Genomic DNA, 15,176 nt, shown 5'->3' with positions numbered 1-15,176 from the left:
TCAAATTATTATTGTTTTTGTTTAATTATTAGCATATGTTTGCATAATGGCTAGTTAAAAGATACCTCAACAATTAGCTGCAGAAAATTAACCTTCAGTTGGGGATTGCGAACACCAACGATTGAAGACGGTAATCTGCAAATGATAGAAGATCAAAGCATCAGCAAAGGTTCTCAATTACCCATTCCTGGATAAAGAAAACAATTCCTTAATGTCCGTGAACGTGATCAAATATATTATGATGCTGAGTGTTATTTCTATCAAGTTCTTGCCTAAAGGTTTGATTATAAATTAATTAATTTCCTTTCATTTTTTGAGTGATCTGCTAGAAATATCCATCAAAACAACATAGCTGTATAAGAATATATCATTCACTGCAGAAGAGAACTTTACGCTTGACTAGAAGATTATCTCTTGAACAGCCATACTGCGAATGAACTAAAAATGAAATTCACATAATTTCAATCACAGAAATGTGATTGAAATTCACAGAAAACGTGCATGATTATATATATATATATAGTCTGCATTAATATTAATGGAATAAAGATAGAAAAAGATCATAAGTAACCGTACCACATAAGTTAAGATTGAGAGGAAATTATATCTTCAAAATGCAAACCCAACTAGCTCTCAGGTAAGCTTTGGAGACTTTAAAATCATTATTTGAAGCCTAATCAAGATTTTGAAAATATAGGTGAACATAAAGTATAGCATGGTCCAGCTTCATGATGACAAATATGAAATTACTATCTTTTACACGCTTAGCAAATAACTGACATTTTCTTTTATTTATTTCTGCAAGCTCAAACATGAAATGCGGACCTAAATTATATTTTAATCATACTCTGTCTTAAAAAGAAAGAGATTTTCTTTTCTTTTCTATTTTTTTCTCAAAAAGAAAAGGAAAAGAAAAAAAAAAGAAAAAGAAAAAGAAAGACATTTTTTAATAAAATAATAAAAAATAGGTGTTCCTTGCGCACTCCTTTCATAAAAAAATAAGTGCACAACCGACCGCAAGAATATATACAGCACTGACTTCTTGACCCTTCAAGTTGAAGCACTTTTTGTACCTTATTACAAGATTCAATTTTCACTTCTTTCAGTTTTTGCATTTCTTGAAGCAATGTTCCTGGAAATAAACATTGACATGCTGTCACACACTTCTACATTTATAATTTCTGTTTAGGGAATGAAATAGGGTGACCGAGATAAAGGTGTTTGCTCATACATTATCGTGCTCTCCTCCAGAGTAAAAGCGAGCAAATGGTTGAGCAGATCACCTCGACCATGATGTTATTGGTCACCTCGAGCAGATCACCTCGACCAGGATATTATTGGTCACCTCGACCAGAATAATATGTGGTGACCTCGAGCACATCACCTCGACCAGGATATTATTGGTCACCTCGACCAGAATAATATGTGGTGATCTCGAGCACATCACATCGACCAGGATATTATTGGTCACCTCGACCAGAATAATATGTGGTGACCTCGAGCACATCACCTCGACCAGGATATTATTGGTCACCTCGACCAGAATAATGTGGTGACCTCGAGCACATCACCTCGACCAGGATGTTATTGGTCACCTCGACCAGGAAATTACCAGAAAGTACGATTCAGTCAAAATATTTTCTCCGAAATATTAGGGACCATATTCTTAGTGGGCTGAAAATTAGTAGTTTTCTTGAGAATCCTAGGGGAGACACTACTAGAAAAATGGTCTTTACTGACTTTACAATAGTGTCAGAAATTACTTTCACTGACACTTGTTAATTGTGTCAGTAATCTGGGAGTCAGAAAAATAGTGACACTTGTAAGTGGTGTCAGTGATTACTATTACTACAGTATCACCGATATTATGACACCATAGTGTTAGTAGTTATTGATATTTTATTAGTGTCTATGATTACTGTTACCATGGTATCACTAGTTAATTTATTTTTAAAAAAATAAAAAATTGAATTGGATCATTGCCTATTGATTTATTTGTAGAATTAAAAGCACCACAAAATAACAAAAAGAAATTGATTTATATTACAAAATCTTTCATTTCACATTTAAATATTATTAGTATATATTACAAATTCAACTTCAATAGCCAAAATATGAGATATCCTACTCTCATAACTAAATAATCCAAATTCAATACATAAAAATTTCTACCATCCAATCAAATGCCTACTACTTGTGGCTAAATTTAATAAATCTAGAAGCTAAATTGAGAATGATGACTGTCTTTCACTCTTTGAATATGAGTAGTATAATTGCGTTATCACACCAGCAGCTTCTCCATTCAATAGACTGTATGGGTTATGATACAAGTGATGTTGAGGAATAAACACTTCAAACACATTGAGCAAATCTGCATACATGGAAAAGGGAGAAAAAATTAGCTGCCAATTCCCAACCATTAGAGAAACAATGGTTAATATAAATAAATCTATTTTGTTCAAAAGAAAAAATATTCATACACTATTTATAAGTAAACTCAATTATTTCGAATGGTGGAGCACATATGTGTGAACAACAAAGCATCACATAGCTCAAAGTACATTAATTGTTCTGTGTCTTATTCATTTTTCACTTTAGCTTTTATTTTAGCAATTTTTTGAGAATAAGCTCCAACTCAGAAGGTGAAATCCAACTTCCATATGTAGACATTCTTGCAGCTGACAGCAATTAGTTTGGGACTACGGCTTTTTTGAGCATCTGGCATGGATTACATTGAGATATACAATTTACATACAAACATTAAAGAGCTAAAACATTATATATATTTAGAGACAATTCAAATGTCAGCAAACTACTATATTTAACTAGGTTTATTGGTTTAACAAGTGGCACGACAATTTTTTAGATAGAAATGTACAGAAACTATAAAGGAAAAACATTATCAAGACACCATTAAAGAATCATAGAGTACCTTTACCAGATTTGTTTGCTTTGCAGGTGGGCTGTGATGATGATGAGCATAAAGCATTTTCATTTAAGTGGACAAGTGCCTTAGCTTCTTTACTTACTACAGACCACGTGTTCTCCCCATCTAGCCTTGCACTTCCAAAATCATGAAATCCATCTTTGTGGAATGTCTTAATGCCAGGAGTGCGTGAAAATTCTGGGAGTGCATTGGCCTTTTAAATAAAAAGAAACTCGTAAATAATTCTTGTGTCAAGTAACAAGGACAAAAATTTACTTGGAAGCAGCGCATCCATGAAAAGATAGACGCAGATAGCTACAGAGACACAGTCAACACATAATAGCTAATCCTAAACCTTATTGGATATAATACCTAATTAGCAGAAATTGCTTCTTCATCTGAGCTACATGTTGATGCCTTCCTTGGCGAGAAGATAAAACCAACCTCATTAGGAAATTCAGGCGTTTCAACCTCGTCTTCCACAAAGACACTTATTTGCTTCTGTTACAGCGACATACACAAATGTCAGTTTCTCCTAAGAAAACTGGTCGGAAATTGAAAATTCTATTCAAATTTAATCACTTGCCTTTGGTGATAAACTGCCAGCAATCCTTCCACAAGTTTCTCCATGAGTACCTGTATGTCAGAAACCAAGTTTGTACAAAAAAAAAAAACAACTTTAGTTGGTTAAAATCTATAAACTAAGTGCGGCTCGGATAGCAGAATATGACTAGAAAAACAAAAACATTATTGAGTAACCAGAACATCTAACGCCGCATATGGGCACCAGAACAAAATTCATGCAAAAACAGAGAAGTTGAAAAATCAGCAAATGCCGCTAACCGAGTTAATGGAATGCGAAACCTGCCTAGATAGTGGAGGAGTTTCGGTAAAGGAGGACCATCAAGCACAACTAAGGAGGAAGAATGCAACTTAAAATAGTTATAGTTTCATTACGAATTAAAAAAGTTTAATTCTCTAATTTTCAATACAATGGCATCTTTTATTCATGCGCATGCATCAGCAGCATTGTTATTTATAGAACTGAAAAATTGGCACTCGGATAATCATATGGTTGTAGACACTGCTCCAAAATAATCATAAAACATGGAAACTAATAAGGCCACAGGTTCTGGAATGCCAAAAGCTGCACGCATATATATGGGTCAGTCACGAATAAAAAGAAACGAATTATCATAACCTCGACACGAATGGGCGTAGTCACTATAGGATCAGGGCGGCACAGCCCTCAGCCACTATAGGCAGGGGTTATATTAATGGTTGAGAATGAATAAGTTCAAATATCAACTTTAGTAATCAACTTATTAATTTACAAGTATTTTTTTATATTATGATATCGTATACTCTACTAATTGTATTTAAAATATACACACACACATACATACATATATACCAACTTATAATTATGAGGTAAGCTAAGACTCGAAGCTATTCCTTAATAATCTAGCACTCTATATAATCTCAAGTGTAGAAAACCAGCAGAGAAACCAAGTTGCTTAAACTCTTGTTCAGTCCTGTGTTTACCTTTAGCCCTGTAGATGGTCATAACAAAAATGTCCCCTTCTAAGAGAGCACGAGTCCTCTGACTTTCGTTTGAATCATCAAGCAGCACAGGCTTGCAAGCAATCAGTTTTCCTCCTGCTGGAAGAGCCTTGTAACAGTTCTCCATTATCAGCTTGTATTCATCATCAGTCCATGTAGTTAAAACCCACTTCATAAAGATAGCATCAGCGGCAGGAATGGACTTAAACGTGTCCCCACCAATATGGGTCACTCCAAGGATACTTGGAGCTTCGCCAACAACCTCAGGCACATCAAAATTGATCCCTTCATATATAAAACGATGTTTCTGTAATATCATCCTCAGGCAATCACCTGCACTCCCACCCACATCAACCAATTGCTTCACACCTTTGAACCTATTGTAACTGTCCAAAACGGACGTCATGAACGGCACGGACACTCCCGACATGGCTTTCCGCATCAAGCCGTTCATTTCAGGCATCTTCCCATAATAACTATATGCCGGCTCGCCATGGACTTTCACAAATGGCTCAATAGTTGGGTCCAGAACTGCCTCGTGCACCAAAGGCCACGCGCTCATGTAGGATGGTTGTCAGAGTCTCCGTGTGTTTCTCCATCTGTTCCATCCGCTCATACATGGCTTTTTCCCGTGCTTCATTGGCTATCTCTCTCAACGTCATGGATTCATTAAGCCTCAAGTCACCTCCTTGTGCGCTACTCCCTCCTACATCCATTGTTTCCTCACTTCCTTTCCTCTTCTTCTTTCTATCAACAGAAGTTTTTTTATCAGCTCCCCGCAGACGGCGCCAAAATGTTGATGCGAGATTCTAGTTTTCTGCTCGCCCACGACCAGGATCTCTCCTCAACTAGTTCGACCACGACCAAGATCTCTCCTCGTAAGACCTCTTCTCTACAGGCTCCTGCGTACACAGAAACAAGTCAGAGCACGCCAGGGGTTTTCCCGGCGTAAACCCTGCAACGCTCAAGTCAGAAACGTAGGTTTCGTCTTCCTGGAAAAATCGGCCACTAATCTTATGGCTCATTTTTAATCTCTCAAATCAAGAGTTCTTTTTTATCTTCATTTTTATATTAAAAAGTTTATCCCTTTTACCTTCGTTGGTTACCTTTTTATAGGCTTCTCTTGAATCCAGGCCTTCCCTCAATACACGTCCATTACCTCCCCAACTCTCGGAAGTGGATGCTCTGTTATCGTAGTGGTGGTTGGATGGACTTCGTGCCTTGATTCTCGAGTAGGAGTGCACGTCTCGTCAACTGTCATTGACCAGGTCTCCCCACCTCAACCTCTAGCAAGAATAGCTTTATGCTCCTAGTAGGAGGCCGGCCCCGCGGATGGTATATTTGTGGACGAGCATAATATTCCTGCTCCTGTTCCCCTGCTACAGGACTTCTACAGGATATATCTGTTCGCAGAACCCTGCTACTAGGTATCTGGTCATCACGGTTGGTTTTATCGAAGTATATCCCCCAAACACAATTATTGACCAAATCCTTAAAGAATTTTAATTCTAATTCATGGCTAATTAATTGCTTTCCAATTACAATGCCATGCACGTGCAATTGGCATAACCAAATCTTTATTTTCTATATGCATGCCCACCTTTCATTATTTGAAGAAATTGACTTCCGATTTTGGTCTTCTTGACTAGTATTAATTCTTAACTGTATTTTTGTCTTCCAATTTAATCTTTATTCCTTCCCAATTTGAACTTCTTCATTTTTTATCCATAATCTCCAATTAATTCTCTATTCAGCAAAATAATTTAATTAATTAAAATAACAAATAAAAATAACTAGCAATTATATAATTAAGGGAAAAATATGTATATATTATATACTCATAAAAAATGAATTTTAAAAAAAAGATCATATTCACAAACAATCCAAAGATAAAACAAAATTCACTTTTCATAAATACTGTAAAAAACAAAAAGCCCCCTAAATAAATCAAGATGATGTTGTCATTTTTGGAAATACATTATATAACCTATATGATTGTATATAGTAAAGTTGATTTCTTTTTAATGATTAGTGTTTAAAGAAAGGAATCATAAGGAGTAAAAAAACAAAAAAAGGAAAGAAACGAATCATAATGAAAAAAAAAAGTAGAGAAAGGAATCATAAGAACATAGTAAAAATGAAAAAGATGAAGTTTGATTTTAATGTACACAGATGAAATTCTAGAGGAGTAGAAATGAAATAATGAGATTTTCAATTAGGGTTAATTTTGGAATTACAAAGGTTTTAAAGAGATAAATTTTAAATTTTAATTTTTATTAATAGGTGTATACAAAAAATTAGGTGACAGAAGTTATTTAATAGATTCAGATAGCACCATTCCTTGAAAAAATAAGAAACCCCTAAATTTGCGTCATTAAATTAAAACAAACTATATGCATCATACTCTTTTAGGGATAACAATGGTACTTACAAACCCCTAAATTTGTCTAAACTTGCCCGCAAAACCATTAGTTGCAGATAATTTTGTGAGTTGCAGGTGAGTTTGATATTACAAATTTAAATCCATAGTTGGGTTGTGAGTGAGTTTGGTATTAAAAAAAAAAGATGGCGGACCTACAATTTTATTTTAGTTATTTATAAACTTTAATTATTAACATTACATTAAAAAATTTTATTGTAAAATACATAAACTAAGTTATTGACAACTACTTGTTGGATTCCTAACTTAGTCTTCTTAATTATAAAAATGCACGATTGTTGTCACTAGCTCGATTCACATTGTTCTCTTCATAATACGTATGCATATATTTTTTGAAAGGCACTTGCGAAACTATCATTGAAAATGTAACCATATTACTTGATATAGGCATGTCTCACATTTGACAGTTTTGGCTAAAAATCCACCTAAACTTGACTACTAATATAATAAAAAACTCAAGCATAACTTTTAATGCAAAGTTAGTTGTATATTTGTATGCAATAATAAAAGTATATTTTTATAGAAATGTTTAGATAAACCTACTTTTTTGGATGTGGTATTATGATTTTGGATGTGGTGTTATGATTTGAAATAAATTGTTGCTGCTACAACTAAGAGTTACAAGCAACATCAATTGATTTGGAATAAATTTGTTGCTATTGTTGTCGCTTTAGGTTATAGGCAAAAATCACTGTAAATTGTAGATGAGTTTGGTAATTATTAAAATCCGCAGCGAATTGCAGGTGGGTATAATAATTTTAAATTTTGTGTAGACGCTGATTTGATAAGAACAAACCCGGACGATATCCATTTTCATCCCCAACTAATTAAACTTACAACTTGACGTCATTCAGTTGGGGATTGCCCTTAAAATGGCCCATGGGCTGGGCCTCATTAGCTGAAACTTCATCCTTAAATCAAAACCAACTGGCTTCTTGAACTCTTTGGTGAACTTTTTCAACTTGTCTTGTCTGCTAATTAAGCCAATGCTTTGAATTTTAAACCCCATAAGTCTCTCTCTCTCTATATGTTTCTCTATTACTTAAGAAGATTATAATGCACTCCTTTATTGAGAATGATTTCTACGTCATCTTTGTTAAAGGTTTGTAACATTTGCAGTATTGATACATGAATTTTTATCTAATTTACCATGCAAGATCGTGGGCGTTTATAAATATTCTATTCATAATCAATCTGGTTTATCTGCTTTCATTTTTTTCAAAAAGTTTCTCATCATTTAGGATATGTTTTGAAATTTAAATGTCCCACCTTTTTTCCACAGCTGTTATCACTAGTTATTTGTTGGTGGGGTGGTCAATGGACTTTGGTGGTTAGTAAATATTAACCATCAAATAAGTGTGGAAATTTATCGAACACTTTACAAATGGTTTTAAAGTGAAACAAAATCAGCAAGTAAGGAAAGAACAAAATCACAACAGCATTAATATATATTTCTTTAAAACTTATGATTTATTATTATTATTTTAAAGCAATTGTTTCTAAAGCAAAGTGTCTAAACAACAAATGTATAATTTTGCATGAGAAGAAAGATGCGGCAGTGGTGAACCGAACAAAAGAATGTCTACTTGGGACTCGAAGCTTCTTCGTCTAGAAACAATGTGACTATACACTCCGACTGCTTCGAAATAAACGCACCGTTAGTGTATTTGATTTGTATTGGGTGTTATATAAATGAAATTAAGAAATGTATATTGATTTCGCATTTGCGCACAAATGGTGTTAGACCACAATAAATGATGCTTCCGCGCACAACATCTCGAGGAGACCTTAGCTCCATTAACCATGTCATTTACTATCTCAAAGGTGGAAGCTCCACCACTGGCTCGTGTCCTTTAGAATCTGAAACCAAACAACTCAAGCAAGAAGTGTTACTTTATCAAAATGTTGGCTTAATATAAGGACCTTGACTATGCAAAAATACAAACCTTGAATTGGAAAGTAGCCTTTTTCCTTTAGAAGTGGAAATGCGGCGAAAGCTACAAGGATGAAGCACCAAGTTAAGACAATCTGTTTGTTAGAATGTCTTAGTGACGGGAAAGCCTTAAGTTTATTGTGAAGAGATCCTTGGCATTCGGAAAGAGTAATCTTGAAGGTTCTAGTACCCACAAGGGTCAAACGGCCAGCAATTGATCAACAAAATGAAGGGTGCAGAATATGAAGTAAATGAAGACAACAGTACATAACGGTCTTATCACCATTGTTTATATTCATCAGTTAATCTTAGCCATAGATCAACAATTGTAACAGCTGTAAGTATAGAACAGATGAGCTGGTTACATCAAATTATTCTGTGCGTTGCTTTCATATTATTCTCTGCACAATAGCCATCAGTTATCAACATTACTTTGTTGACTAGTGGAGAGAGAGAGAGAGAGAGACTACACTATAGTCACATTACTTTATTGACTAGTGGCCATAAGCCATTCCTCTTCTTTTTCTGTTGAATGATATTTTCTCCTCCTCTCATTCTTCTATGTATGGTGGCAGTACTTCTTGAATCTTATCAAAACTGATGCAGTCGATGACGAAGCTGGCGCGCTCTAAAGGGAATTTTGCACTGACATGTTCCTCAGCTATCTGTGGTTCCTGCACAACCAGTTCACACAAATGACAATTTTCTTGTCGTCCCAGAAAATAAAACAAGAAGCAAATAAGAGTAGTAAAAAAATCTTGGTATGGATCTCAAAATGTGTACCTCGGCTTCAGCATGCACAGAATCAGTTTGGCCTGCTGAAAATCTTGTACTTATCATGGGACAGTCTATAACTTTGAAACTCCTCAGAGATGGAAATATGAAGTGATAACCCATAGGGCAGACGTTAGTGAGGCTTGGCAATCTATTCAGTTCCAAGCACCAAAGTTCACCCAAGACTATTTCATAGTTATCCTCGATCCCTGCGTCATCTTTCTGTCCAAATACTTCTACTAACCGCATATTATCACATACAGTTAGCTCTGTCAATTTTTGAAGACCTCGAGCTATGTCTACATGAAACAGCCTCTCTAATTTGTTGCATTCTCTGACATTGATATATATGAGATTTGGAAAATACACATGTTGAAGATGATTGCTGGAAGAGATTAGGTTGTGATCTTCATCAACATCCTCAACAATGATTTGCTCCAATTCTTTGCAATGCTCAATCCGGAGATGATTCAATTGCAACAAATTTCGAGCAAGTACAGACGAGAAAATATGTCTCAGCCTATTGCAGTCTTTCAGGATTAGACTGGTAAGATTTTGCAGACTCAACACATGTGCTGGACATTTGCATAAAACTTCTAATTCTGGCAGATTTTCCAAAGTCAATTCCTTCAAAGTTGATCTTAGGAGAGAGATTTTACCTTCTTGTGCATTGGTAAGAGTAGCATCTAGCTGAAAAAACACTTGTACTCCAAGTAGATTGCCAATCTTTAAATGCTCCAAATTTTTGAAGCCATGTTTCAACATAGCAAAAACTGCATCACCCAAATGGTTGCAATCTACGACACATAGAAACTCCAAATTCTGGAAAATACAAAATCCATTGGTTAAGATACAGCAAACCATACCAGTTACGAAAAACAAATAACATAACCTAAATGATTTTGATTACTAACTAAAACTATTTTTTAGAGAAAAAGAAAAAGAAAAAGAAATTACCTCTAGGAAATTGTACACGTTAGCTTCAAGTTCAGCTCTAATAGCAAAATTGGGACAGGATTCCAGTGCCAAATGCTTCAAAGCTGGCCAAGTTGAATAACAGTTATCTGGACAGAAGTTGATGAGCTTTGGCAGTTCTTGAAGTTCTAATATTCTCAACATAGGGAACGCCATTACATTTCTGTCTCCTGCGGATACATTTCCCTTCCGCTCATTATCATCAAACACGATATCCTCCAAGCTTTGACACTCCCTTATTTTGAGTGTTTGTAGCTGTACCAAGCTTTTAGCTAGCGACACTGAGAAGACATACCTTAAGTTCAGGCACCGAGTCACTTCAACGTCCATCAGATTTTGGAGGCTTATACGATTGGTGGGCCCCTTCCATATCCACTTCAATGCCCGTAAATCGTACAGATTTAACTTCGCTAGACATAAATGCAGGACGAGATCAGTTTTACTCTCATCATAGCTTTGAAACACCTGCTGTAGGTTGTTGCAATACCAGACTTCCACCTTTTTCAGCTTTTGTTGTTGAAGCAACGTTGCTGATGACAATCTGCAAATATTGTGGCATCTTCTTACATTTAAAATTTCCAGGTTTTCCAGAAGCTTCCTCGGGTAATTTGTACCAGAGCATATTTCTATAAGATGATTCATTTCTGTCAGATATAACTCTGTCAAATTAGAGAATGCTGTGGGTGGCACCTGCCGCTGGGACGTATCTATGATGTACTCCAATTCTTCACAATCACGAAGTGCAAGATAATTAAGCTCATTAAAGCCATCTTGATCTATGCTTGGCACAATATTTTGACAACCTATTACATTATACAAGGCAAAATAATGCAGATTCCGATACAGTGGTTTAAAGATAATAAGTGAGCTTGCTTCAATATCTTTCACTCTCAAGGCCGCTGTTCCGGGAAGATTTCTTGGAAAATCATAATTCACTTTGATTTGATGCCTTCGCAATCTGGAGAAAGCAAAGGCTTCAGGATGATATTCAGCATTTTCATCAAAAGACTCTGCGGGAAGAAAGGGATCCGAATTTATCTCAGTACTCCTCTGTTCAACCTGCAATTCAATATCGCCATTAAATTCTTCTAATGGAGGTAATCTTTCCATCATGCTCAGAGAAATAAAAGTTCCACGCAAATCTAGCAATCTTAATTCACGAAGATTCCTCAATTCTTCTGAGATTTCACCAAAGGAAGAGCCCTGGAGACTAAGAATCCGCAGCCTCTTCAGCTTTCTAAGGGAAGACATGTCTCTTAATCTACAGTTAATCAACTGTAGACTACGGATATTCTCCAAGAATTCAAGAGATTCAAGTGACAGCTCCCCATTAATTATTGTAAGAACTTTCAGTGCTTTCATCTCTTTGAAACATTGGTCAGGAACTACTATGAGCTGATCATAACTTTCACTGCCCAATAGCAAGATTTCCAGCTTGGGACACACCAAACCAGTGGGAAGCTCCTTTAAGTTGTTCTTCATCAGAGAGATTGCTGTATAATGATCTAGGCCATCCCTTTTTGGCCACTCTTTCAATCCATTGCCGGCTTTGCCCATGAACACATTACTCCCTTTAGATGCTATCCATAAGGCCACATCACGGACCATGTCATGCATTTTCACAAATTGTTCACCAGCATCTAGTAACAGAGAACAATCTTTGAGGTTGTTAACCAACATATGTAATTCATTTCTTGCATCTTCAATTGTGTCGGCATCTTCAAACAAACCTAGGCCAATTCCATATCTAACCAAATCCTCCACTTCAATTTTAAAATCCTCAGGAAACAGGGAACACAACAGGAAAACCAACTTTGTATTCTCACCCTTTAAATAATCATAACTTAGTTTAAGGCAAGCGTAAACATCCACATCAACATCTTCTACATCAATAAGCTTTGAATTTTTGAGCTTTTGGGACACTGCTTTCCATTCAGTAATGCCCTTTTCTTTTAGAGCACTTCCAACACTTACAATTGCTAAAGGCAGCCCCCTGCATTCCCTAGCAACTTCTTTTGCAGCGCCATTCATGGAGAAGTCACCATCATCGATGCCAGCATGTCTTTTGAGTAAAGCCAATCCTTCCTCTTCATTCAGAGTATTCAGTGGGATCCGTGATTGACATCCCATGGCAGTGCATACATGTTGTCGGCGAGTCGTTAGAAGGATTTTGCAACCCTTGAGATCAGGGGCGGAGGGAATACCTATAGTTGCCAAGTCGAGTTTTGCCCAAACATCATCTAGAATTATCAGGATCTTCTTGCTAGTGTCTGTAAATCTCAAGTGTAATCGTTTTGCTCTTTCTTCTAGGCTACTTTTCTCCTGTTTTGTCATCCCCAACGAGTCTGCTAGCTGATCTTGAATATTTATCAAGTTTGGATTCTGTGATACGACAGCCTTCGCAACCTCATCAAAAATCTTTCGTTCTTGGACTTCATTACCGATCACATTTGCCAGAGTTGTCTTCCCTGCTCCTCCAGTCCCATACATTCCCACCATCATCGTCTTCTCGTCTTTCAGTTCCTCAATAATCTGATAAGAAGTCAATTTAGTAGCCTCAAAAGACAAAAAATCTCTCGGTGCAGAGAGTTTTATGCCCTGTAGAGGTTTAAGATGCGCCACTGTGGTGAACTTGCCACGAACTTGTAGCTTGGCCATAATGAGCTTCTTCTTTGCTGCCTTTCTACTCAACCGATATCGCCAAGCCCAGTTAGGACACCACCCATTAAGACAAGTACTACTCTTGTTCATTTGTATTTCTTCTTTCAACCTTTCAACTTCTTCAACCACGTTGTCAACATCCATTAGCCACTTCTCTACATCTTTCTCAGTTTCTTTGGTGTTCCTTTTTTCTCTTTCTACTTCTTGCTTAATGCGATCTTCTGCCAATTTCAGATTGATCTCTTCATTCTTAAGATCATCAACAATGCTGTTTAAACGGAATAAATAGCGAACTTGGTGCACTGTAGCCTCCACCAGATATTCACCAATCTTTGATGCAATACCAGCAACAATTTCCATGCTATCTCTGTTATATATATATATATATATATAAAAGCAGTTTAGTATGTGAAACAATTAAGCTAAACAAGCGTCTTTTTTCCATTGAATTAATGTTGGTTTAATCATTTTACATGCATCCACAACAGTATACCATTTAATTATTTAGTTTTTATCATATCACATATGCAAGTACTCAAGGGTGCTAATCTGTTAGTAAATAAAATATTTAATTGTATTACAAGAGATTTCGGACTCAGACGTTGTCCGACTGTTTAACTTTAATAAAATTACAAATTACTTTTTTTAATTTTTTTCATCTTTCTATAAATTTTTAGGGACGTCTGAAAAATTTCTTTAGTGTTAAAAATTTCAAAGTTTAGTAAAACTAGAAAAATGAATCCAAGTGCACTGCTTGAGACTTAAAAATTTTGTAGCTATCTCCAGGAGCTTCAAAGGATTAAAATAAAAAATTTAAAAAGTGAAAACTCAAATCATTCTCTTTACCTGATAACAGAAGAGTAAAAAAAAAGTTTAAAAAAAATAAAAGTTATTGATTCCATACCTGAGAAGTGATGCTACAGACAGAAAACGTGCCAGAGATCTTCCAGTACTGTTCCCTTGATCTTCAAGTTTTCCTATCTACCAGAAAAGCAAAGGAAACAATGTGGAAATGAAACAATGAAGCCGAAGGATATTATATAATTTACAAAGTGTAGCTTCTGTGAGCTTGAAGATGGGGATGGGAATGGGATGTCATCAGCTCGTGCTACTATAAATGATAAAAATGAATGGGATTTCATGTGCTAGTGCTACTATAAATGATGAAGGCACAAAACTAGTCAATGGGACGCGGCTTTACCATAATGTTACTAACTAGAAATGGTAATTTAGCTTGCTCACGCAAGTGGGTAGACAAGGGAATGGATGGCCTACCTACCATGAGATAATAATTAATGAGATGTCTCATTCTACCCACTTATAAGAAGAAATGAATTCGGTGCTCAGTTTAACTTGTTCTAAGCACCAAATCAATGGTTAGAAATTGATTGGATACATATTTCACAACTCTTGCCCATTAATTCAATACTTAACACCAGCCGGGCTTAACAACGAATACTAATCCCAATGCAAAAAGCAAATATATGTACTTTTTTTTTTACTTACTTTTCACATTTGATTCATAATTTATTAAATATATTAATATGTATTAATTTTTCAAGTTGATTATTTTTTAGGGTCACAATTCCAATTTTTTTCATTATCTTTTTAAAAATATAGGGTGCACAAAATTGAGATTCCGTATAACCTTTTTTGTTTTGGGTTCAAAAAAGTAATCCTTGAAAATATGTACACGACTCAGGTTGTTTTAAATTAACTCAATTAAGTTCTTAGACTGAAATCTCAGATACCGATCATTACACTTGAGTAGGATTTTTTTTACTAATTAATTACAAAAAATTGAACTTAAGTTGCACTTGCCCACTACATTTGAATCAAAGGCCTATTGATGACGATGATGGGATGATGAAGTTATTTATTTATTTATTTATTTATCTATCAAT

At 35.6% G+C, this 15,176-nt stretch overlaps 2 protein-coding genes across 2 annotated transcripts; both read right to left on the bottom strand.

Annotated features, from left to right (window-relative positions):
- Window positions 1-4,382: 4,382 nt before the first annotated feature.
- On the bottom strand, window positions 4,383-5,051 carry LOC18053839 (caffeic acid 3-O-methyltransferase). The gene has a single exon (XM_006451812.1). It carries the CDS (start codon window positions 5,049-5,051, stop codon window positions 4,383-4,385), a length of 669 nt encoding a protein of 222 aa, XP_006451875.1.
- A 4,075-nt stretch (window positions 5,052-9,126) lies between these two features.
- LOC112095477 (probable disease resistance protein At4g27220) lies at window positions 9,127-14,406 on the bottom strand. The gene is made up of 4 exons (XM_024177454.1): window positions 14,177-14,406; window positions 10,594-13,639; window positions 9,646-10,458; window positions 9,127-9,536 (listed from the first exon to the last, which is right to left on the bottom strand). The coding sequence occupies exons 2-4, from the start codon at window positions 13,630-13,632 to the stop codon at window positions 9,414-9,416; spliced, it is 3,975 nt and encodes a 1,324-aa protein (XP_024033222.1). The 5' UTR covers window positions 13,633-13,639; window positions 14,177-14,406; the 3' UTR covers window positions 9,127-9,413.
- Between the last annotated feature and the right edge of the window lie 770 nt (window positions 14,407-15,176).

This window comes from Citrus clementina, unplaced genomic scaffold, assembly GCF_000493195.1.
Source record: "Citrus clementina cultivar Clemenules unplaced genomic scaffold, Citrus_clementina_v1.0 scaffold_1, whole genome shotgun sequence".
Taxonomy (NCBI): Eukaryota; Viridiplantae; Streptophyta; class Magnoliopsida; order Sapindales; family Rutaceae; genus Citrus; species Citrus x clementina.
The sequence above is the reverse complement of the archived record's forward strand: the minus strand, read 5'-3'. Positions and strand labels throughout refer to the sequence as shown.

Coding starts and splice junctions, on each gene's coding strand:
- LOC18053839 (XM_006451812.1), bottom strand. CDS start 5,051: ATGAGCGCGTGGCCTTTGGTGCACGAGGCAGTTCTGGACCCAACTATT.
- LOC112095477 (XM_024177454.1), bottom strand. CDS start 13,632: ATGGAAATTGTTGCTGGTATTGCATCAAAGATTGGTGAATATCTGGTG. Junction 10,459..10,593: donor ACGTGTACAATTTCCTAGAG/GTAATTTCTTTT, acceptor TGTATTTTCCAG/AATTTGGAGTTTCTATGTGT. Junction 9,537..9,645: donor CTGTGCATGCTGAAGCCGAG/GTACACATTTTG, acceptor CTGGTTGTGCAG/GAACCACAGATAGCTGAGGA.